At 35.6% G+C, this 27,066-nt stretch overlaps 1 protein-coding gene across 8 annotated transcripts in view; it reads right to left on the bottom strand.

Moving 5' to 3' along the window:
- The window catches only part of LOC138707807 (spindle assembly abnormal protein 6 homolog), a 104,202-nt gene that overhangs the window by 17,860 nt on the left and 59,276 nt on the right, over positions 1-27,066 (bottom strand). For 2 of the 8 annotated variants that reach the window (XM_069837741.1, XM_069837743.1), the window contains exons 10-13: positions 26,357-26,564; positions 19,136-19,278; positions 16,114-16,190; positions 10,255-10,443 (exon numbers count right to left, since the gene is read on the bottom strand). In XM_069837741.1, the coding sequence (XP_069693842.1) occupies positions 10,260-10,443; positions 16,114-16,190; positions 19,136-19,278; positions 26,357-26,564 (612 nt within the window). In that variant the 3' untranslated portion in view covers positions 10,255-10,259. Of the gene's footprint in view, positions 1-295; positions 9,614-10,254; positions 10,444-16,113; positions 16,191-19,061; positions 19,279-26,356; positions 26,565-27,066 lie in introns of those variants that run through there. The other 6 variants (XR_011334380.1, XM_069837742.1, XM_069837744.1 and 3 more) reach the window with 6 other exon arrangements.

The following is a 27,066-nucleotide window of genomic DNA, read 5'->3' on the forward strand; positions in this document are numbered from 1 at the left end:
TTTAAAAGCATGGTCAACAGGTTGCTGCTGCATCATATGCCATATACTGTAGAGGAATTTATGTCTTTAGACCTTGCATGAAAGTGCCTACTAATGTGTAATTGCGAAGGCATATAGGTCGTTATTGCTGTTAAGAACATTATTATTATTATTATTATTATTATTATTATTATTATTATTATTATTATTACACTATCTTAGATACATTTCTTCTTAAATCATGTCAGCAGATATCCTGCAATAACAAAGCTACAAATTTATAAATATGCCTATAGTATAATCAGAAACTAGATTAAGACTTAGAAATAAGATTGGCGAAGCCATGAAATCTTTATGGTGAATAAATTACTATTACTATTACAAAAAAGAGCACTGATGGTAATATTCAATACAAATACCAAGGAATCATGTAAACCACTATTTCCAGAGTTAAAGATAATGTCAATTTGCAATCTATTCATTTATAGAACCTTGATCTTCCTTAGATCCAACATACATCGTTATCAGACTAGATCAGATATACATTCCTTTAACACTAGAAATAAAGAGAAATTAGATTACACAAGTGCAGATTGAGCGTGAGCTCAAATACTTGCTTTTTTAATGGCATAAATATATTTAATACCGGTAAGCTACCATTGGAGGCGAGAAAGATACCAATAAATAGGTTTAAGTCCTGCATACATAGATGGTTGCTGAACAGACCTTTCTATTCAGTGAATGAATTCATGGAGTGTGATGTAAATATTTTGTTTTATAAATGAAACTCTTTCTTTATATTTTAATTTTCCTCTTTGTATTTTAATTATTTCTTTTGTCCTTATATAAATGTGTTAACATACATCATAGTCTGTTTATTTCTCAGTGTATGTTTTGTTGCCTATGCATGTTTATTTGCTTATAATTATTTGTTTATTTGTCTATATTTATTTGTGCTAAGTTTGTTTGTGCATGTGTGAGTGTATGCGTGTGTACAGTATATTATCTAACCTGATGATGTCATATCCAGGCCTTGTACATGGTTTCTGACAAATAAATATTATTATTATTAATTATTATTATTATTATTATTATTAATCAATAACCAGATGAAGAAGCAGAGAAAGAGAATGAAGAAAGCATGGGATGGAGGAAGGGTATCCTGCTACACCAAGCTTACTCTAGGAAAAGCTAAAATAATTAAAAAACAGGAAAACCTGCTGGTCTTGAAGACGAATACAGATGCACTACAACACTATGCACAAAAGAGAAGAACATACAAAGATCTGCTACACAAAAAGAGGACTGAATTTCTGGAAAAAGAAGCAACCAGAATGGTTGAGGAAGCAAAGAAGAACCCCTACATCACACTAAAGTATAAACACGCAATCAGAACGAACGACATACCAATGGAGAGATGGAACCCTTCAGCATTACCCTCAACTGAAAGCAACAAGAAGAACATACGAAGGAACAAGAAGTGAGCCTGCAGAATCATACACGCCACTAATGAGGGAGGAAGTCATAAAGGCAATAAAACAAGAAAGCAGCCAGACCAGATTACATATATAGAGCATGTAAAAGATCACTGAGTGTTATGAAGAACCTATGGACCAATCTGATAAACAAATGCAGAGAAACAGGGACAATACCAGAAAGCTGGAGGAATGCAACCTTAAGAATACTGTACAAAGGAAAAGAAGACAATAACAACCATGACTCGTACAGAGTAGTAGTAATGGAGACCAACTCCTTCAAACTACTAGCAAAAATTATAAACGAAAAGCTCACCCAAATAGTGGAACACCACATACCAGAATGTCAATTTGGATTTCGGAAAAGAAGCACCCTACAAGCAGTAACAATACTACTGCAATTGATAGAAGAGGCCATCAGACATACAAGAGGGAAATACTACATGGTATTTGTAGATTATAGAAAAGCCTTCGACCTAGAAAAACAAAGAAATACTACTAAAGAAACTGAATCGAGGATTGCAGAAACAGCACATGTCACTATGTGTGGCATATTGACATGTGCTGTTTTTGCAATCCCAGATTCAATTGAAGAAAATCACCAGTGATAAGCACCAATTAACAAAAGCAATAAAAAACATCCTGCAATACAACTACATTCAGTTAAACGACTCCATAACAACATCCAGCCAGATCATACAAACCAACGGTGTGCTACAAGGAGACCCTATCAGCCCTACTCTTTTTAACGTCCTTACAGTAGATATCACCTCAATTAGCAACGACCCTAAAACTGCAAATAGCAGTAAACAATCTAGAAAAATGGGCAACAGAAAATCGACTTGAAATAATTTTTTTTATTGGGTTCTTTTACGACACTTCATCAACATCTAGGTTATTTAGCGTCTGAATGAAATGAAGGTGATACTGCCAGTGAAATGAGTCCGGGGTCCTAGCACCGAAAGTTACCCAGCATTTGCTTGTATTGGGTTGAGAGAAAACCCCAGAAAAAACCTCAACCAGGTAACTTGCCCCGACCGGGATTCGAACCCGGGCCACCTGGTTTTGTGGCCAGACGCACTGACCGTTACTCCACAGGTGTGGACCGACTTGAAATAAAACAGGAGAAAACAGTGCAGATTATGTTTTGAAAAGGAGGGAAATTAAGAGAAGACAACATAGAATTAGCAGGAAGACCATTGGAAGTCGTAGGGAAATACAAATACCTAGGAGGTAACATTACAAATAACATCTACCTCTTTCAGTATACATATTCAGGAGTGAGCAGCAGTAGCAGCAATCAAAGCCATTTACAACATCAAACACATAAGCTGGATATCAACCAGCATGGCAATGTTGCTATCGATTCCACCATAACACCCATAGCATCCTATGAAGTAGATGTCATATGGGAAAAACTCACAGTGATCGACCTCAGCAGGATAGAGAAGGTAAAGGCAAGATTCTTAAAACAAGTTATGGGAATCGGAAAAACCGCCTCCTCCAGATTAGCCTATGAGCTCATGAAGGAGCCTTTCTTCGTAGAAGACATCAGGATGAAGTACCTGCTACCTTCAATGACTATGGGAAAGAGTGATAGTGAAATCCGCCGCTGCCGCCACCACCACCACCACCACGACTACGACTACTCCGTTCTACATCAAAACGAAGTGTCATATTTTCACATTGCATTTGTCTTTGGGCACTGTTATGTTTGCGAGTTGCATTTCTTCATTTTTCAGTGCAGTTAGGTTAAAATTGTACAAAATGGAAAATTAAATGTAAAAATGATTATATCCCAACTTAGGTTGCAGTATTGATGGACTTAATTACTATATTTAAATATATTGCATATGAAAAAGATGGAATATCCATAAAGGAAAAGGTTGAAGAAGATTAGTATGAATGTGTGTACAAATACCAGGGAACTTTGAATTATTCTAAAATCCATCCAACTGTCTTCGTTTAGTCAGTGACTTTGAGAAAGAGATAAGCAAGTGTTCCCTCTTAAAATATAGAAAATATAAATTGCATAAAATCGTAATATAAGCAGTTGGTCGATTGGAGAAATACAACTGTTTTTGTGTTATTTTAAGTGACTCATTTGTTGCAGAAGAAATGACATTGTAGATTTCGATAAACGAAATCCTTTCTGAAACTTTCTGTCACCTAATTCCTCGTAAGAATTCTCTCTTTCGACTAAAGAAACTTCACGCTCACCATCATCTCTATCCAAGTAATTCAAGTACCACACAATAATAAAACCGTCTTCGAAATAATCACCTGTGGATCTGGTGGCCATTTTGTTTTACTTGGCTAACTAATCACTGGTTATCTCCTTTAACCGCTCAAATATGGTAGGTTAGAGATTACCGTGGTTAACCTCCTATTTAAGTCCTAACAGAGATCAATGCTCTGTAAAAATGCTTAACCAGGGGTTAGGTGGCAATTTTAACTGGTGGTTACACTAACGTAACCGATGTTGATGCATGTGGGCATTATTGTGTTGTGCATATTAATGGAAAAATATCCATCAAGACATTTTCAACTTCATCAGAGATTTCTAAAGAAGTGGAAATTCATTGCGAGATGCTCGCTGCATGCAGGCTCCTACAAGTACCATGCAGCAGTGAAGGAGAGAGGTTAGATTGCGCCATACTGATTTATGATGAGTTGTTTTTAATTTTTTTTTTTTTAGCTTCATATTAAACACTCTGTTTTGAAACTTTGACAGGTTAAAGAAAATACGATCTATAATTATTGTGAATAAAATCATTAAAATTGTATGCTGAATTTTATATTACCACGTTAAAAAAAGTTTTATTAATTTTCTATAGCAACAGTTTTTCAAATTTCACCAAAATTAAGTACATTTCAAAGGTTCTCTATCCTCCTATTTAAAAATGTAATAGAAGTGTAGATATTATTCTGTTTGTGTGCAGTATAAAATATTTAGTATAAACATGTAAGCAGGAGCCTCCATATTTCAATCCTCTGTAACAAGGAAACTGCTGCACTTAAAGATATATTCCATGTGGTTTGCATATACCATATTCAGAGCAAAATATATAAAAATGAACAAACTTTGGATTATTGATGTTTTTGACCCACTGTTTTCCATGGAATGACCCTTCTGCTTTTGGTTTGTGATGGTCATATTTTTGCAGTGAAACTGTGATAAGTATACAAAATAAACATGAACAATTAAAAAAAACTTTCAATTGTTGAATGTTATGAAAAATTCCGAGTCAATATAATGTAGCATTGCAGTTACAAATTTTACAGTCCCTTTTGTGCAAGCTATTAAAACACCGAGACAGTATCCTGCGAGGGATAAATGAAATTGAAAACAAACTTTAAGTAAAATCATTGTGGAAAAGACGATTTCTGAAGTGCTGATAGAATAGTATTTATTGTCTTGCTGTTCAATGTAGAGCTACAACTTTTTCAGTCATCATTATCGCTCAATGTTATCAGATTACCATAATTCAAAAGTGGTCATAATAAATGGCATGCTGTGAATAATACAAGTGACCAAAATAGTAATGATATTTTCACTACCAATAAATTTTATATTTTTCCAGTTACAGTTATAGATGAGGAGGCGAGACCTGACATGTGAGCTGTGCAAGAGAGGAAAGAATGAGCTACAAGAAAGAGAGTTTGTTTCAGAATGGCTAATATCATATGAATCTACCGACACAAAAGTTCATCTCAAACTGAAACTTACCTTTCCCCTCCATACCCATTGGTAATAAAGCCACGGCACATGATAGGGACACAGGACAGGTCTTGCCTTCTCTACTATACGACATTTAAATAATAACGCCATTACAAAGTGTGTTAATAGTAATGGCATTACTTATAACATGTTATAGGCCATTCGTTATCTTGTGAAACCAATGCTTGCATGCACCATAGCATATAGTAAGAACCTTATGGCGGGGATAAGTGAGCTTACTAGCTACAAGTAGAAGCATAGTGAGGGAGAGAAACTTCTCAGTCCATTTTTTTTCTTCTCCTGACGTGTAGGTAGGTTTCACGAGATAACAAATTACCTATACTCTCAACTCTGGTAACATAATATTTGAAGTAAGTGCACAGTTACCATTTATTTTTTTATTTAATAAGAAGCACACCTAATGATTGAAAGCATATCATTTAAGCATTTTCTCTTATAATGTAGCCCTGCGAATGAGCAGGAAACCAATATACTGCAACTACCTTGTGATTTCGAGTTTCAGGGATGAAGTAACAATAAATATCAATCATATCACTTTAACCCATCAATTCGCCGTGTCACCTACAGGTGCAGTTAATTCAAATGGCCCTATAAAATCTTTGAATTGATATAAGAAATTAGTGTTTGAATTATAAACATTGTTGGAACGTTTGTTTTCAATTTTAGCCAACAACTGTCGTTTAATGTCGATTGTCGACCGTTATTATTCATTATTTGAGATGGAAGCATCACGGAGTGAGAACTCTTCACCACCAGCATCTTCGAAGCAAAGAAATAATGTGAAATAGTAAGTTAATGTAATTAATTCTTAGTAACTCGATATCCAGAATGTTCTTAGATATTGCTGTTTAGCACAATCTGTGAATTTATAATTTTATGTCTTTAATTTTTTAGTGAAATTGAAGGTGTCACCTACAGGTGACACGGGGCATTACAGAATATACATTTCTAATATGTTTCAAAAATACATTTATTTCATTCCAGTTTGAAACTACATGAGATTATTGAGATGGTTGATGATGAGAGACCTGCTGGTGGTCATGCTATAGAGGAAATAGTGTTATTTCCACCTGAAGATGGAGATAGAGCAGATGAAGAAATTGGTGACGAAACGGAAACCAACATACCAGGCAGTATTTTGAGATCAACTGTGGAAGTGAATGTAACTACTACTTCAATATCTGAAGCTGAAGAAGTGCCTGCGGTAAAAAGTAATTTGGGACAACAATCGTCATCTGAGGAAGTATCAAGAACCGATGAACAAGAGAGCACACAAAGGCAATGGTCAGGTAATGAAAATTATTTTCACTTCAAATCTGGAAGAGGTGATTGTGATGAAAACGTGGAAAAGCAAGAATTTCACAACCTGACACCGGTTCAATGCTTTGAATTGGTTTCTAGTGATGATATTATTGATCTGATTGTAGACATGTCAAATTTGTATGCATTACAGAGAAATCATTCACTAAATCTAAATTCGAAAGAAGTAAAAGTTTATATTGCAATATTACTATTGACCGGTTACTTAACACCTCAATATATGAGGATGTTTTGGGAGGTCATATCTGATACCCATAATGAGATTGGAATCTCGTCTGCCTTCAGATTTCAAACCTTACAATCTATATTTTGACAACTTTTTCACGAGTTTGCATCTCCAAAGTGCACTTAGTGAAAGAGGGACTGGAGGAACAGGAACATTGCGTGAAAACCGGCTCAAGAAATGTCCACTTACGAACTCATCTGCCTTGAAGAAAGAAAAACATGGAGCGATCTCTTTCAAAGTGGATAAGAATATCATTGTAAAATGGCATGATAATAATGTAGTTACAGTAGCTTCCAACTGTCATGGCATAACTCCCGTACAAAAAGTTGACAGAGTAGCAGCGAAAGGTGGTAAAAGATTGAAAATACAAGTAGATGCCCCCTCCATGATCCAGAAGTATAACAAATACATGTGGGGCGCCAACCGATTTCATGAAAATGTTGATAACTTGAGAGTTGGTCTTAGAGGAAAGAAGTGGTGGTTTCCACTTTTTGCATTTGGTATTGATGCAGCATGCCAGAATGCCTGGCAAATTATGAAAGAGAGTGAAAATGGAAAGGATATGACATACTGTCAGTTTCGCAGAGCTATTGTTTTGACATGTTGCCAACTGCATGGTAAACCATCAGAAAGAAGTCACTTGTTGAAGGCTCCATTGAAAGATCGAGTACCTGTAGAAGTAAAGAGAGACCTTGATGTCGAAGAACACACAAGAGTTGACTGCTCTCAAAGAAGATGTGGTCTGTGTCACCAGCGAACTAGAATCATGTGCAAGAAATGTAACGTAGGGTTACATATTCAATGTTGGTATAATTTTCATGCTCAGAAATAAATAAAATTACTAACATTATTGCTGTTATTGTACTTAAATATAATGTAATAGAAATAAACATCAAACAAAATTCTGTATACTTGATTTCATATAATAAAATAAATAATACGAACTTATATTGTATATTAAGTCTAGTGTGCATTTATTGCCCCGTGTCACCTACAGGTGACACATCTGTTAGGCCTATATATTAACGAAAATTAAAACTAATAACATATGTGATCATATATTCTACACATCAGTACATAATTTAAAAAAAAAAATTACTAAGAAAATATTATTATTTTAACAATGAGAATTGGAGAGTTAACTATAACTGAACTATGTTTTTATTCATAGAATTAAATTAAACATTTGTATTTTAGGGAGAGCTCTGTACCCCTGCAAGTGAATACCCCCCCTCTGGAATAAGGGTATATGGTGCAATGTTTCCCTATGTACAGTACTTAGACCCGTATTGTGGGGGTATTCAATTGATGAGCATGATGGTCACAACATGAGCTCTGAGTCAGTAACGCCTGAACTTAACAGGAAGGTATGAATAGTTTTTAGTTGTATTAGTTTTATTTTATGTTGGAATTTAATCTTTATGTTTGCACTTCGTTAATATTTTATACATTCCATACCTGAAATTATATATCTTCAGGGTTTCTAGTTTTTAAATACCTCTTACAGAAATTAACCTCTTAGTATTTCAATTTTATTCTATTACATATATATATTAAAATAACATTAATAGACCTTCCATTAAAATTTTCATTACTAGTAAATTTTTCATAAGAATGACTACAATTTCTTTGCCAACACCAATACTGTTATTTCTTTCAGCATCATTCCATGGAAACCATGAAAGAAGGTGAAAGAGGGACGTTTTCTGCTGCAGAGACACAGTGTGAAGTTCTGCGCAAAGAAATCCAGCTGAAAAAGAACATAAATAATTATTAATGAAAATAAGGAGTAAAAAATTACAGTTAATGAAACTTAAGTAGGAAGTAACACAAGAAATATTAAAATTTTAAAATACAAATGAATATGACCCATGTTATTTCAAGACAATTGACCAACCTTTACATAAAATGTCTATTGATTACAGTCTTTACAGTAATCTAGTAATCTGTCCAGTATTATCATCATCTCTCTAGTGTAGATGTACAGCAGAGATCTGTTGGTTATCTTTGGCTCACAAGGGAATTTCATCTCGCTGGTGGATTAACTGCAAAATATGATTGACTTCAAGGTCTTCAGGAGGTAGGTTCTCGAGTTGCAATGGCAATGTTGTACAGCTGAACAGTTGCACTATTATATTTGCCATGTTTTGTAAATGACATCGAAGGTCCACAGATAAGAGGAAATTGTTGTTTTCAGACACCATATTGTCCTTCAACATAGTTCTGAGTAGCTTTGTAAGCAGTGCTCTGTTCATGTGCCTAGATCCTGGAAAGATGTAAGGAGGTAGGACTTACATGGGTAACTCTCATCACATAAAACAGGGATGTCAGGCACAGGTAGATTGTACTCTCTGACAAGGAGTCTAAGAGATCATCCGCTTACAGAATCATATGCAGGTATATGTTTAAAAGAGATTCACTGCTACACCTCGTTTAAAGGCTAGAAACATTCACACTTGACATGTCTGGCCTAGAAGATACCAATTTGTTATTTCCATCATTTCCATATGTGTCTTCAGATGTAATTTATGGAATATAGTACTGCCATGAGTGAAGCCTGGCCAACTTGCTACTATATCTCTGATTAACAGATTACAATCACAAATCGTTTGTACATAGAGAGAAAAATACTCTTTTCCTTTTCTATCTCTTTACAATTTTCAATTTTGCCCTCCAGAAGACTGAATTCTTATATGCATGTACACAAGAGCACATAATACTCCTAAAAAAAACCTCAATGACTTTCCTTTGCTCTTCCTATGTGAGAGGAAGTTTGATAAATCTTGGTGCTAATGATGCAATAGCCTCTGTCACTTGGTGTATTATTCAATGTACAGTAGCTTTGTCAACATTATTAACATCGCTGATCACCTGGAAGAAAGATCATATTGCATAAAACTGCAGAATGGTTAGAACACAATTTATAGGCAAAATAGGTCTGTTTCTCTGAGTAGGGAACTCAAGTCTTTCAGCTATTAATTCTAACAGTGAAGTCAATGCAACTTCCTGCAATGGAAAATTTCTTTGAAATGCAGAATCATCTCTTACCCTTCTACCTTCGTTTTTCAGGTATTACAAATACATAAGATGAGGTGTCAGACCCATTTTTACGATTATTCTGATCATGGCTTTGAATACACACGAATGCAATCAACAATGCATGTACCTAGGAGACCTTGATATACGGATCACGCAGTCTGGTTGCATGTAATGTAAGTGATCGGATGTTATGACCATATTTTGTTGCAATTACACTGTTAGCTTCTTAAACACTCGTTCATGACCAGTGAACTTTTTATACAGGTTAAATGTTCAAGAAGTCATAACCGAGCTTCATGAAATAGAAATTCTACTCCATAATGATGTTACCAATTTTACAATGGTTAAGTTGTTACTGAGAGTAATGCAACAGGTATAAGTCCAGTAACTTTTCGAAACCACCTCATGTACGTTTACAAGTATTGTAACATGTAATCTCATAAATAAAAATAAGTTTATTTAAGAATGCTTACCTTCTTTACTTAGATGAGGACCTAGGGAAATAAGAAGATGGTTTAAAAATTCTTGTAGAAGGATAATTCTTTTGTCTGCCTGCACCATCAGAAGTTTTGGTTGCTGGAACTTCCACAGTGACTGGATCAGATAAATGAATATCAATTGGTTCTGTAGATGTAGCTTTACTCACTGTGCTACGAACAACTCTGTTTTTGGAAAATGGAAAAATCATACTTCCTTAAGTGTTTGGTAATGAAAACACTAACAAATGAAACAATTTTTGTTCAGAATCTATTTTATAATAATAAATTTATACTGTAGTTCAGTAAGAGAGTGACCTAGTAAATGAATGATTTAATAACTACAGTACCATGAATTTTGGTGTCAAGCTGAATAGATTCAGAAATGCTTTGAAATGGAGCTTAGATCTTTGTAATTCGTTCCATACAACTGTGACATTTATCAAAATGATGATAATTGAATCAGTCACGTATTTCGATGGAATACTATATCTGTTTACTAAATTATGATATGGTAGGCCTACTGAAATTAACAGTCAATAAGTTCTAAGAGCTTACTTCAAAAAGAAAGTTGACAAACAGAATGTTACAAAGTGCTGTGATCATGTAACAAACAAAAGCTTCTAACCAAATGAAAGTTTTACATTACTTGACTGCAAGTAATAGAACTAACATGCAATAAACATGATTAAAAGCTATCAGTTATATCAACAACTGTAGCCATTCTACTTGCAATAACAGAAATGAACTGAAACATAATTTGGCAAAACCGATAATCAGAATTTTAATGACAATTGAATTTAATGGTACTGAATAGCTGACAACTAGTAGAAATTAGGAAAGTCAGAGACAATGAGAAAATCCACTGCACTCATAAATTTACTTCGATATTGTATTGCTGCTATATTCCACACTATAAAATGAAAAACAATGGCTTTTTTTTGCTATGATCAAAATACAGTATTGTCACTGGATTAAATCATTTTTGTTACAAAACAATTTGCAATATACAACATTAACAATTAGAACAACATAGAACAAAACAGTTTATATTTTATTAACACATATGTGAGAAATAAATTTGTCATGCTCCATCTTGTTCTTGTTTCTCCTCCTCATCAACATAATCATCATTGTCACCATCACCATTGGCATCATCACCATCACCACTCATTCATTCACAGTTTCCTGGTCAAGGGCAGGTCTTTCTCTGCAAAGCCTGCATTTTCCAATCTTTCCTAATTTCTGCCTTCCTCTTAATCTCTGCATATGATCCATAAATCTTTTATTATCTAGCATCTGATATCTTCTTCTGCTCAAAACTCTTCTCCCATTCACCATTCCTTCCAATGGATCTTTCAGTAGGCAGTTTCTTCTTAGCCAGTGAACCAACTAATTCCTTTTTCTCTTCCTGATCAGTTTCAGAATAATTCTTTCTTCACCCACTCTTTCCAAAGCAGCATCATTTCTTATTCTGGCTGTCCACTACAGACGCTTCATTCTTCTACATACCCACATTTCAAATGCATCTAATCATTTCTCTTCACTTCAGTCTAATGTCCATGTTTCTGCCCTACACAATGCCCTACTCCACACAAAACATTTCAATAGTCTCTTCCTTAGTTCTTTTTCAAGAGGTCTGCAGAAGATGCTTCTTTTCTACTGAGAGCTTCCTTTGCCATATTTATCCTCCTTTTGATTTCCTGGCAGCAGCTCATGTTACTGTTTATAGTACACCTCAAGTATTTGAAGCTGTCCACTTGCTCTACTGCATCATTTCGAATTCGCACATTTACCTTCTTTATTTTTCTTCTGATAACCATGGTCTTCGTATTGTTTGCATTTATCCTCATCCCATTCTGTTTACAGCTGTCATTTAGCTCCAGTAGCTTATCCCTTAATATGTCTCATCTTCTGCTAACAATGCCGTATCATCAGCAAATTTTATGCACTTTATTCTTCTTCCTCCCACTACCACCCACCTCATGTTCTGAAAACAGTTCTTCACTAAATCCTCCAAGTAGATGTTGGACAGGATAGGTGATAAGGGCATTCTTGATGTACCCCTCACCCCATTTCACTTTCTTCTGACATTTCTTCTCCTATCCTAACTTTGACTCATTTCATAAAAAATGTTTAAAGAAAGTCTTTTCTCTTTCCAATCCACACCAATTTTCTTTAGGATCCCCATCAGTTTATTCCAGTCCACTCTGTCAAACGCCTTTTAAGATCCACAAATACTATATACACTTCTTTATTCTTCTCGAGGTATCTTTTGCTAATTTTTCACATCAGTTCAATTGCATCTCTCGTATCTTTTCTCTTCCTGAAGCCTAACTGTTCTTCTTCCAACTGTCATTCCATCTTAGAATACAAAATATCGATTCAGTATTTGCAGCAGAATCTTTGCCAAGTGCAATATCAGGCTGAGAGTCCTGAACTCATTACATATCTTGGCATTATTTTTGTTCAGTATTGGCAGTAACACTGTATCCATAAAATCTTCAGGCCATTCGCATTTCTCATATATTTCGTTGCATAATGACAGAATTTCCTTCTTGTCTTCACCAAAGCATTTCACTAATTCAATGAGGATTCCATGAACTCCTCTTGTTTTCCCTTTCATCATTTCCCTAACTGCTAGTTCAACTTTTTCCCTTAAATTAGCAAATCCTTTTTCGTCTTCTGATGTGGTTACTTCGTCTTCTATAGGTAAGTCATCTGGATGATTCCCTGTCTCATATAACTCTTCTACATATTTCGTCCATCTGTTCAGTATTCCTCGTTTGTCTGTTAATTTTATTAATTTCCGATTTCATCTTCCATCAAGCACATGGGTTTCCTGTTCTTATTTGTGAAGTCCAAACATTTTGCTTTGCAATATGTTAAATCATGTCTTCCTTTTCTCTCTGAATCCTTTATTTCTTTACATTTCTCTTTCATCCAGTTTATCAGTTTCCGCTATGACCATCATATCATCATATAGTCATCATCATCATCGTCAGCGATGTTATCATCATCACCATCATCATCCTCCTCATTGTCAGCGACGTTATCATCATCATCATCATCATCATCATCATCACTAATACCACCTCGCCACTATAACCATCATCATAATGACCGTCACTATTACCACCAACATGGTAGCATCAACATCATCACCATCACCACTATCGTCATCACTGTCATCACCAAATCATCATCACTGTCACTACCACCACCATCATTGTCGTCATTATCACCAAATCATCATCATTAAAGTTTCTGCCTTGGTGCAGGAGATCTACATCCATGTGGATCACCACATGCAATCGGTAACACAGAAAAATGATCCATAGTGTGTTACTCCTAGAAGCAGATATGTGGTTCAATTGTTACCGTCATCACCACCACTACTGCTACTACTGCTGCTGCTGCTGCTGCCTTAGTGCAAAGTAGATTTATATCCACGTGATAATCTATAAAATGGCGACATGATCTACAGTCTCTTACTCCTAGAGGAAAATCCATTGTCAATCATCATCATCATCATCATCATCATCATCATCATCATCGCTGATACAAAGTAAATGTACATTCATATGGTGCAGAATAGCCAATGTATAACATGGTCAAATATATCACAATGTCTCTCTCCTAGAAAGAGATGGTTCAATTGACAATAATATCAATATAGGCTGCCATGAAAATTTAAAGGGGTAGATCACACTACTGAAAAGTCTATCAATTCCGCATTTCTATGCTGTACTTGATCAATGACACTGATTTATTATTTAATTTTAATATTAGTTGAACATCACTGAACAATGATGACACGGTAAATTATTACGCATTGTGAAATAGGTAAGAATTTGGAAACAAATTAATCTGGATTTGGCCTACTTGAAAGTTTCTTCATAGCATTTTTCTGGAGACAGTGAAGTACGGCATGATGAAAGCAAATAAGAATAATTTATTTCGGAGATTGAATTCCATGGCTTCCAAATACTACTGCTAGCATATTAACACATGGCTAGCTTGTTCATTTAATAATCCATGATATTTAAGTACAGAGCAAATGTGAGCTGCTATTAAGCAGTACAGGTTTCATACATCCCTCATTCAATCATCAGCAGTAAGTGGTAGAGTATGGATGTGGGTGAGTGGAGCTCTGACAGCATATACTGAACAGTGTAGAAAGGGCAACACTCTATGATTAAGTCATACACAGTAAGATACAGTGTCTAAAGTTAGAAATGGAAATGTGCTTGGGTCATGAAAAATCACTGGCGGAAAAACTGAGAAAAGTACAGTAATAAAGGTATATTTTCAGAAATAACATTTCTGAAGGAACAAATTTACAAGATAGTAGTCAAGCAATAGAAAGCTTGAAGTTAAAAGTGTAAGACAACAGGGACAACTGCGGGAAAAACAAATGAAAGAGAAAATTAAATATTTTGAATATAAGCAAAGGAAGAGGAATCTGATAATTTTCGGAGTGAAAGAAGTTGGACATGAAGACGAAATTATTGGAAACATATGAGTCAGTGTGCAACGTGTGCTATGAGATTTTTAACTTACACATTAGAGAAGGATGCACAGAACTGCCATGGATATCACATATTTGTGACATATGCAGTTATTTTATTATCTCGAAATTAATTCATTTGTCAAAATGTTAAGTTTATTTCTTTCCACAAGCCTTTTGAATCCATTCCACTACTCATGTAATGAAATACTTCTTGCCTGTAAATTTCTGAAAATATGGTGAACTCAAAGGCAAAGTTTTGGGATGACCAGACCTTCTGTTTCCAACAAAGTGGACACTGCATATTCTTGAACTTTTAGTTGGCTCCCCTTGTGGTCCATCAAGACTAGAGCCACTAACATAAATGTTACCTTATAATTAATGATATTAAGCTTCATAATAGGGGACTGACATTTTGTAACTTAGCATAGCAGTTTATATCGTTCATTTAAACAATAACTGCTCAGAAAAATCAGAGTTGGCAATACTACTGTATGTGATTTACAGCCTGTATCCACAATCTGCTTCGTTCTACTTCTGTGCTTTCTGTAGGAAATGTACAAAACACTACATCATCCATATTACTGTATGTGATAAAACAAACCACTACGTTATATTAATACAGTAGAGCATCGATTATCCAAAACAATTGGGGCTGGGAGGTGTCTGGATAACTGATATTTCGGATAAGCGTTCATTTATGAAAGTAACTGTACCGGTGTCATAAAAGCAGCATGAAACAAAGAAACACTGCTATTACACACAAAACTGTACATATATATTTTTAATACAAGAAGAGACTAGCCTAGTTTGACAAGTGCAAAATGGCCATTAAATAAGGCCTACAGTTTAGGAAAAGAAGCCCAATAGAGCTGAGACTCGTTTTTCTGCCGCTAAATCTTGCAAACAGCGCTAGTGGAACTTCTAAATGGCGCGCGCCCAAATTTGAATTTACCGACTGGAACACTTTCGGTTAAACTATGTTTCGGTTGATTGGTATTTGAATAATCGATGCTCTATTGTATTGCTTTTTTCGCGTTCTTGACTCTCCATTGAGTAAAAGAGGTGGAGTGTCAGACCAAAAACACATTCTCGGTGCGATGCCTCTCCTATGTTTAGTTCCAGGATCGTGGTGCTGACATAGTTTGCACAGTGCCTATAGTTATGGTGTGATCAGAGTACAGAGATGTGAAGGTCCACCATGACGAATATGTAATTCTGATTGACAATGCACAATATCCCTCATTCATCACTGGGAACAGGAAGAGTTGAAGGTCTTCTATTCCGTGAGAGTGACATGCAGGTACTAACTCATATACCAATATATACAGATATATATCACTCACTGGGATGGCGGAGTTGGCATAGATGGGCTTCCAGATCCGGATATTTTAGACTTTGTCAATGGTCCTGTCATACATGACTGTAAAACAAAGAAATAATAAATCAATATCTTAACTCTTTAGTCTACATTCCAAGCAATAAAACTGATATCGTATGTATGTATGCATGCATGCATGTGTGTCTCTTCCTTATAGTTTTGAACGAATATTCCTCTTCTTAACAAAATTGGTAAAACTATAAATAATGAAAATAATTCAACATCTGCTACTTTTCTACATTATCAGTCTGAACCTCTAAGGAGGCTACAACAAATAAACCACCCAACATTACGTCAGAATTCAGAATATGAGTTCAAAAGAAAGTAATAACATCACCACTACACATAATGTCAAGATTTATGTTTATGTTCTATGGCATTCAGTTGTATAGTAGTTACCATGCTTTCTATTGGATCTCAGATTCGAAATTCAAACCAATTTGAAGACAATGAAATTCTGGCGCCACAAAAATTCTAAGTATGGCTCCTGAAGAAAGTAAGGCCGAGAGGTCATTTTGTACATTTACACCACGTAAGGAGATAGTTACATGTTGCTGTTTTCTTACTCAGCTTTTCTACAGCAGCTATAAAATATTCACATTATTCATACAAACGCCAAAAGTAGCATGCAACATGCTACTATACATACCAGAGTGAGTAGAAGACAGAAAGTGAGATCACTAGCGGAGTTTCTATGATCCGACACAGCATGGCATTAGTATCACTAGTTGTTGTGCAAATAAGCAAGGAACAGAGAGGAGCATGCAGTGAGATACGAGTTTCGAAATAACCCTGCTTATATATAATTGTAACTATAGATACAAACTTGTGCCAAAATGGCGACCCTTTAGCTTCAATTTCATCTTCGAAAGCAAAAGAGTCGCAGGGGGCCAAATTTGGTAAATATACAGGGGTGAGAAACGACGACCACGACGACCATCTTGTTACAAGTGCAAAACTGGCTCTGTGAGCTGGCGCATTGTCGTCATGAAGCATCCATTTGTTGTCTGTCCAGAGTTGTTGTCGTTTATGTTCAAAATGGACGTGAGGATCATTATGCACAATTTGTCGAATTTTTTCGACATTTTCGGCAGTGTTGCACGTGTGTGCTCGACCTGGCCTCTCGTCATCCTCCACTAGCGATGTTCTGCCATTTCTGAAATGCGAATGCCATTCAAAACACCTTGCCTGATTCACTCCTTCATTCCCCTAAGCTTGTTTCAACATTCCATGGGTTTCGGATGCTGGTTTCCTGAAGAATTTGATGTTGGCTCTCTGCTCCAGTTTCGAGTCCATCGTGATTTCGCAAATTCGCAGATGCACGTGGTAACAAAACCTTTTGTGACACAGGTCTCAATGAAAATAGTGCATTGAAACTTTGTGTCACATCTCTTCAAGGTCGTCTAGCATCACTGCTGCGCGTGCGTCTCAATCACGTGATCCCTTCGTCCATAGCAGACACAGTCTCGGAATTTAATGATCACACCTCGAAACACTTGAAATAGGTATGCAATATTGTACCACGACGTATTTTGTAAAAAAAAAAAAGAAAAAAACGTTAACTGCTGATAATACGAGTATTACACAGAGTCCTGATTTGAAATATTCTGTTCTAAAACATTTATTTTTATACAGCATGATAAAAGAATATGCAAACATACTTATGACTTCAGTATTGGTAAGTGCAACAAGATTCTCGTATGCCAATCGGAACCATACCAAGCATACATTTTAGCATAGGTTACTATGTTTAAAATGTTAAATAAGAAAAGAACAAAATGAACTATGAATATAAAAACAATCAAAACCGTAAACTTATTCAAAGGATGAATATTTTTATTTGGATATTTAAACTAACGGCACTACTATGTTAAACAGATGTTCAGGTAATTCTTTCCCCAACATGATAAAACACTGAGGTAAGTATAATCTATGCCACAAAATATGCTTACTGTAAAAAATTTAATTTCCCAAACTCAGTGAATCTTATTTTACTCAATTATTACCAAAAACAGTAGGACACTATTTTTTTGTAACTCCTCAATTCTCACAGTAGTCTAAATTCGTGACAAGCTACCTAAAATAGAACCTTTTGTTAATTTAAAAAATTCATCATTTTATAATCACTTGTTCAATTAAAAGAACACTTACAATAATGGGTACGTAAAAGTATACACTATACTCCACCATATATTACAGCATCTTATTACTCCTCTATTTGTTATAATTAGGGGGCGGATGTTGATGACGTAAAAATCTACTTAAAATGATCAATACAATGTCCTTAAAATAAAGAAAACATGAAATGTAATTAAAAGAAAACGACATTTAAATATTATTCACTGTACTCGCACCATAACTTCTTAAAAATAAGTTTACCTTAAGAACAGCACCAGTCAAAGCCCTCACTTAAACTAAGCTGTTGTCAAGCATTTTATAGTACTTCTGTTGTGTGAAGTGAAGCCTTCAGTGAAATGAGTTTAGAGTTTAGAGTTTGTTCCAAACTATAAAACTCAAACTTCACTGATATTCACTTATCCAGTAGGTAATTACTAGTAGGGCCTATTACTCATCTGTTTGCTTAAAAAAATATTTAACAGGCCTATACGTAAAGAAGGAAGTAAAATGTATTCAAAATGATCTAAAAGTTATTCAAAATATTAAAAATGACCAAAAAATGCCGAAAAAATGTAAAAATGACTTATTAGCTCAAAAACGTTAAAATGCAAAAAAATGCAATATAAGAAATTAATTTTTTACGTTGATATTAACATGGAAAGGATTTCTATATTAACAGGCATCACTCTAATGTGAAAAATAAGATGACATCCGCCCCCTAGTTATTATATTCTATCTTGATCTGAAGCAATAATTTATAGCTGGTAACACACTAAGCTCAGTGTCATTACTTACACCAACATGATCTTGTGTGTTTTGGATTAATAAGCAATTTCAAGTGTTAAGTAGCACAAATATGAATGCTGTACCTCAAGTGGCTCACGAACACCTGAAACCAAAGGAAGTCGAGGTGTTGATGTTGTCGGACCTCTTCCACCAGTAAGAGTTTTTGTGCTTGAATGCAAATGAGCTGTCTCATACTCATTGAGACGCCTGTTCAGATAATTTATCACTGAAAAGAATAACAAAAAGAAGTCAAGGAGTTGTGTGGCTCTTTCCTTTATGTCTTACAGAATGCTGAGTGTGTCCTCCATGCAGAAATAAGGGAAGTATGGCTGGAAAGGTATGAGGACATCCTGACGTGTCAAATGAATAACATATTTTATACTGTATCTGAAATTCGCAGGTTCAAAATCAGTTGGAAAGTAAGACAGCTCACCTGCGTAATTTGGAGCCTAGCTTTGAGATGGCAGAATTTAATATTTTTCCATCTCATAGACCTAACATAAGTGCATTGTGTGACACTCATAATGTTATGAAGTAGAAGTACGAGCCAAACTTCTGGTACTAATGAAATTGTATCTTCCTCAAAGGGTTGCTTCAGAGTGAAATTTCGTCTATTATTTTCGAGATAGGAATATCATATGCTTGTTCAATACACGAACTAACACGATGGTGAAGTCTCACTTGTCCAGTAGTGTTGCGTATGTACACCCTAAGACAAAAAAAATGAGAAGACTCTTGAAGTCAGATTTCATCTAAGTCCTACTCGGCCATGCACCCGGTTCACAGTAGACTGAAATCTACCCTTTGACACGCAGTTAACTGAACTGCGATATAAGGTATAAACTCAGTGATATTGCTACATGTTGCATTAGCTCAGTGGTAAAATACAGAGTGCTGATCGTAGCTAGCAAAGAGTACACAAGTTCGAATCCTGGTTGATGTGATTTTTATAACATTTCATTATTTCATTAAATAATGACTTCAAATCGACATTTTGTTTTCATCTTCATTACTTCATAGTATCAACTTTCTTTCCTAATACAAAACGTATAATATATTGCGTTTCGGTCAGTTTTAGTTAATTGCAATATTGTTGGTAGTTGTGTAGATGGATGTGTGCATATATGAAGCAGCACAAGTCTGTGTTTTGTTTTCTGTCATCATGCTGAGTTCTACAATGGCTGATCGCACGCACAAGGAACTCACTCCTTATGCTTGTTAATACAGCAGGTTACTCGATTTCCCAGGATGCAAAGAGGATTGGCATCCCTGTATCTATAGCCCACAGGTGGGTGCAGTTATCCAGGGATGGGTTGAAACTGTCGTCCAGGTTCTGGAAGAAGACGTGTGTCCACTCCTGATCAGAATGCAGCTCTGGTTACAGAAGCAGTCAGGAATCCTCACTAGAGTTGAGTCGATTTGTGAACAAATCGTTCATTTGAATGACTAATAATAAAGAATTGTAAGAATCAATTTGTGGTATCAATGAATCATCATTCAAAGGCATCGTATCGAATCATCATTCAAAAGAATAGTAACGAATTGCCATAGTATTGTAACCCACAATTCTATTTACTTGTTTGATGTAACCTGACAGCGAACATTTCTGAACCGTGCCAAATGCTCCTGAATGAGAGTGAAATCAAAATACTGCATTTGTTAGGTGTGAAAAATAATGAACAAGAACCTGAAATTTGCATGGTTAAATAGAGATGTAATGCAAAAATTGTACTTGATAATAAGGGTCAGTTGATAAATTAAACACTATCTTGGATAATTTTGTTGACTAATGGAAGTCATGTTGAATGGTTCCAGTCAATGAAAAAGAGACAATCCAATGTCTCACCTCTTATGGCATCTATGCGAGAGATGTAGAATTTTTTTGTTCTATGTGTGGTTTGCAAATGCAAAGGAAAGTGTCCTGTGAGTCGTTCATTGACAATTCAAAAAAATAGTTGGAATCGCAGACTGGGAAGAATCGTGAACTCGTTGACGATTCAAAAGAATAGTTGGAATCGCAAATTGGGAAGAATCGTGAATGAATCGTTAGAATTGATTCATAATGTATGATTGAATCGTTGGAATCGACTTCTGAAAAAGAATCGTATTGCCCAACTCTAATCCTCACCAGTCTCTCCTGCCATCAGAACTAATTCTCAATTCTCTAGATCTTCTCAAACAGCCCTACAACATTTAAAAGATGCAGGACTCTTTGCTCACATTGCAGCAAAGAAAGAACACCTAAAAGACGACCATAAGCTATTTCGTCTCGTGTTTGCAGAGAAAAATACTAATCGCAACTGGAATAGAGTCATTTTAGATGAGGTGACATTTTCTTCTACACGTGGGGGAAAAGTGATTGTCTACCATCCATGAGGAGCCCGATATGGCGAAAAATACATGGTTAACCAATTTCGCTATGGCGTGTATCTGCGTCTTGTTGGGGCTGGATGTCTCGTGATGGTTTGGATGTTTTGTTGGTGCTCAATAGAACACTGAACACGAAACAATACAAGGTTATCCTTGAACAGAACATGATTCCTTCTGTGAGAATGCATAACCTGATGGAGTCACTGATTTCATGCAAGATAATCATCCTATCCATACATTCTATGAGGTTTCATACTGGTTTATCAAGAGACTGGATATCACTGTGATGGACTGGCCTCCCTGTTCAACCAATTTGAATTCCATTGAAAATGTATGGAAGACCTGTTGGAAGACCACGGAATAGATGGGAGGATATGGTTCAAGAAGATACTACCAGTTTGCTGCGATTGCAGAACTGAAAGGTGGCAGCAAGTGATAGAGAAGAATGGAGAGGAAGAATTGGGGAGGCCATGGCCCAAAAACGGGCTGAAGAGCCATAGATAGAATGTATGGGGTGAGGTGAAAAAAGAAGTGGACTCAAATTGCCCTTCATATCAACGGAGGACAAAGAAAACCTTGTGGGCTAAAATTCAAGAAGCCTGGGATACAGTATCGACACATCATCGGTACTGTAGAAATTTTAATTTTATCCATACCCTCGAAGGTTGAGGCAAGTAATTCGGGCTGAGAGGTCACATACTCGATATTAGAAGTATTCTACTTTTTTTTTTTCTTTTTTTGTTTTTCTTTATATGAGAGTGTTTATTTTTATACGGATTTGTTGCTTCATTATTCATTTTTATTAATCTTAGATGAAAGAAAAAAAGCTTAATTTTCGTTTCTGTGTGTGGACATCAACTCACAAACAATTAAAAAAAAAAGAAAGATAAACCAGCATTCTAAACATTTTCTTGTTAAACAAAAAATTAAAATAAGACGCAGACAGGATTCGATCCTGTGATCTTACAATTAGTGCAATAGCACTTTAAACGACTCAGTCACAGTGACACAATAGCTCAAATCTTTCTTTATGAATATGTTTCGCGTACTCTTGGTGCATGACACCCACCACAAAGGATTGAAGGAAAACATAAACATTCCAGTATCAATGCAGCTTTATCCAAGTGCGCCCGAAGTCTGCCAATCAGCACTTAGTTTCTCAAGCCTTCCAATTTTTCTTTTGTCGTAAGGTGTACGTCTCGAGCCTTCGAAGGCAAAAGAAAAGAGCACTCACAGCTTGCTGAATTCACAGCACTGTCAAAAATGTTTTGAATATTTAATTCAAGTTCGGGAATTATTCACTTACGTCTTGTTCAACAAACAATGTAAATCTGGAATTAAACTCACAATCAATGTTCTTGCAAGGCTAAGTCCAAAAGTAACCTTAATACTGTAATAAAAAAGCCGAATCTTGTAGCAGACACTTGTATTACACATATAAATAACATTTATGTATACTCTCCTGCTTAGCAGTGCACACGAGCAGATAGGAAATGTGACATCAGCAACTACAGCACGAGGGAGGAACAGAGGGCAATTATCCAGTTTTTGGTAGTGAGGGTGAGAAACCACTGGAGGATGAAGAGGCAGTATGGGTATTCCTGTATGTCGCTTCAATAGGTGGCACAGAAAGTTTAAAATTGGACTGTTAACTCCGATTGGTGCAGTTCACTCCAGTTGACTGCACACTGCAACTATGCTAGACACTATTGCTGCAGTGGATCGAGTGAACCGAGAAAATCAGTAAATCAGTGAGCAGTTGTTGACAAGGTGGCTGTGGAATTGAACATAAGTCATGGCTCTGTTCATCACATCATCCACGACGTGCTACAGTACCACAAAGCGTCTGCCACATGACTACCAAAACAATTCACACCTTAACTGAAAGAACATCGTGTGGATGTGTGTGTGAAACACTGCTACAGCATTATAAGGCCAAAGAAAACAGTTTCTCAAAGCGTACAATCACTAGTGACGAATGCTGGGTCCACTACTTCCAGTTAGAGGCAAAGCGAACCAGCAAGGAGTGGCAGCATTCATCATCACCGAAACCAAAGAAGTCCCGTACAGTTGTCAGCTAGCAAAGTGATGCTCATGCTCTTCTGGGACTGTAAAGGTACTATCCTGGAGTATTAAATGCCCAGAGGATGTAATGTTAAGGCTATGGATCTGTGAAATTTCTAACTTCTTTCTTTTTATACAAATTAATCTGAAACTTTTACCACATATTGCTTATGAGGACATGCAATACATAAATTTTCACTTTAATATTTCAATTAGTTCACTTATAATTAATTTTTGTAATGTGTTGTAATACTGAATTATAATTGTCACAATTTTCAAAGTTTACATAATTTTTCTTTAAATTTATATTTAATTTATTCCTGATAGATGTATGTAAAATACGACACATGCTTTTCATATCCAATTAATTTTTGAGAAAAAAATTATTTATGCTGTTAGTTGTTAATTTTTCAGTTTTTTTAAACTCATTACATACTCAACACATGGTGATTTCAATACTTTCAATAGCAGAAGAAAAACACATGTGTCACTTTACTTCACATGCTTTTGTGGACTTCTGTGCAAAATTTCACTGGGATTGGAGAAAAAATGCATTCATTGGAGCATTTTGAATGTTAAAAAATGTTGAAAATTGGAAAATTGAGAAAACGAATGTCAAAGTATAACATGCATATACAGAAAATTCTGTGCCTTAAAACAGACCAGCTCAATATGTTGGACCTTTTCCCTTCTTCTTTGTTCTTCTGCATATACTTTGGTCAGTCTGAGTCTCTTACATGCTGACCTATGTGCTGTTTTGTTGGAGAACTCGCTGTGTTGAATTCGATGCTTATCCCTTGCCTGGCTTAATTCTTTAGCACTGTCACTTATGTCCAGCCCAGTCACACCTTCCTTAACTTTTACAATTACTTCAGACCTCATATTGAATACACAACTGCTGAAGTAGCTGCTATGTTAAACTTTTCCAATGATCCAAACACCTCCTTTGGAAGCATTTTTCATACAAGACTATGCAAACATTCATTCACATTCTGGGTTTTTCCAGTGGTACTTGCTTACTTCTGGCGTACTTTTGCAGCATGATAACGCGAGGTCACACACAGCTCATGCAACTGTACAAAAAATTATGGATCTCTGTTTTGAATGTGTAACACATCCTGCTTATTCACCAGAACTAGCACCAAGTGATTGCCATGTGTCTGGACCCCTCAAGGAGGCACTAGGTGGCAAGAAGTTCCGCAATGATGATGAGGTGAAAAAGGTGGTGCAGAAGTGGTTACGCAGTCAGTCAGAAGAATTTTTTTCTCATGGAATACAGGCATTAGTGAAACGCTGGCACATATACATTGAATGTGGGGGACTACTTTGAAAAGTGATAAAGTGTTTTCAATTCTATTGTACATAGTGTCTTAATAAAAAAGTATATATTAAGGCTACTTTCTGACTCAGCCTCGTATTTATACACAAACCTGAGAACGTGTTTAGTTCCGAAATCAGTTCTTTCTCTGACATTTCATAGGTGGCACATACTAAATTTACATCTTCATCCTTGACCACACCTATACTTAAAATTGATCGCAGTGACATTTTCTTTAAATCTGTGTGTTATATCTTCATTTTCTTTAAATCTATGTGTTATATCAATTATAAGAGTATGAAAACAAGAAAATACACATTTTACCTCTAGATATCTGTAACTGACCCATATTACCATCACCAAGCTTTTCAGGCAATTTCTTTCTTCACTTCCACATTACATGCTTATTTTCAGTTAACTTATTTTTTTTCTTTCTTCCCAAAATTCACTCAAGCTTTCACTATTTCTGAAGAAATGAAAGGTAGGTATGGGTGATTTATTACTAAGATAAATGTGAAATAGTTGGAAGACTTTTTCTGAAAGTGCAGTGATAGCAGGTCAGAATGCTTCAAGGTAACATTTTAGTTTCAAACAAAATACATATACAGGAGAAATTGGTCACACGCTTTAAGATAAGAGTTAGCATCAGGTCCAATAATAATATTATAATTCTTTGTTGTTTTATAAAGTTTTCATTATGGCTCAATATTGGACAAAATGGAATGTATGGCTCCTAAACAATATTTCCATCTTACGGTATATCAAATAGGGACTTCATTGTCGTATCATTGACTTGCTTACGTATTTTCATTAATTCTTTAGTACATTTTCAAAAACAATATGTTTTAGAAAATTCTTCACTCCTATGTCAGGCCAGTTACTCACGGTAACATTACAGTGCTCGCAACTTCCAAACGTGCACTGAAGTCTGACATGGTTGTTCTAGACTATACTTATGTCATGGTACAACAATGAATAATTAACTTACACACAATGGTAACAATTCTAACAAAACCAAGTAACACATCAACTCACTAACAAATTCTAAACCAAACTCACAGTGATAACAATTGAAACACAGAACTGAGTAACACGTCAACTCACTACCAAACTCAAATGAAACTGACTGGCATGATTCAGCACCTCTAGTTGTGTTTTTCACTCTGTGAATTGCACCTGAACTTTCACAGTAAGGAGCCACACTCTGATGGCCACAAATGCTACTAACTGCTCTAAATTTGCAGGTGATGATTTCAGTCCTCCAGTTTGCTCCATCCCCAGAAGTGGTATACACCACTGCCAGAAAAGCGGAATCTAGGAAGGACCGATTTTATCTATGACCATTGTAAACCAAGAATGGACTCATTATTCCATGTATTGTAACCCAAGTAATATTAACAGATTTTGAACTGTAATTATGTAAATGTACATGGTTAGAAATACAATATAAAGTAAAAAAAAAAAAATGAAAATTGTTTCTAACTTTCGACTTAGGAATTAAATATATTATCTAATGAGTAATTATTTTGAACACAATGTATGGTACACTTACAGTGGTTGTTGCTGGTTAGAGCTTCCTCTTTTCGATTTAGTTTTTCTTTTGTGGTTTGAAGTAACTCCGACAATTCTTTTTCAGTTGCTTTCAAATCATCGACTTTCTTCTTTAGTTCTTCTGTCTCCTTCTCTAGAACTGCTTTGTCATGGTCTCGCTGAGCCAATATAGATTCTTGTTCCAGTATTATTTTTGTCCGGAGTTTAATCTGTGTAGATCAAAATAGTGTAAGCAATAAGAAACTGATTATTTCCATTTTTGCATAGTCTTAAAAACAATATATTCTTATGTCCCTCTGTACAATTCATTACTTCAGAGAAGGTAACTGCCACACTATTTTACATAATAAAAGAGTCCAAAATATTGGAGAGACAACTTAAACTAAAACATATTGAGATTAAAAGCTAATTTATAAAGAATATAATAATTGACTAAGCTAATTCTTAAAACTAATTTGTAACACTGAAAGAAAGGTTAATAATAAGCTTCCAAACGTGAACGTAGTAGTCGACACCTGTTCAGAAAAGTGCTCGATGTTTTCTTAAAATACTTGAGCTAGCAAGAGTAGAAAGTTTTTGTGTGTACACTCTTCCTTTCATACAATGACGAATGCTGAGTGCAGAAAAAGAAACATAAGTATAAAAGTACAATGGTCCCAAAAAATGGCCAGCTGGAATTTTCTAAGTCTCAGGGACGCGGTTTTGCACATG

The sequence above is a fragment of the Periplaneta americana genome, chromosome 10, assembly GCF_040183065.1.
Source record: "Periplaneta americana isolate PAMFEO1 chromosome 10, P.americana_PAMFEO1_priV1, whole genome shotgun sequence".
NCBI classification, from domain to species: Eukaryota; Metazoa; Arthropoda; class Insecta; order Blattodea; family Blattidae; genus Periplaneta; species Periplaneta americana.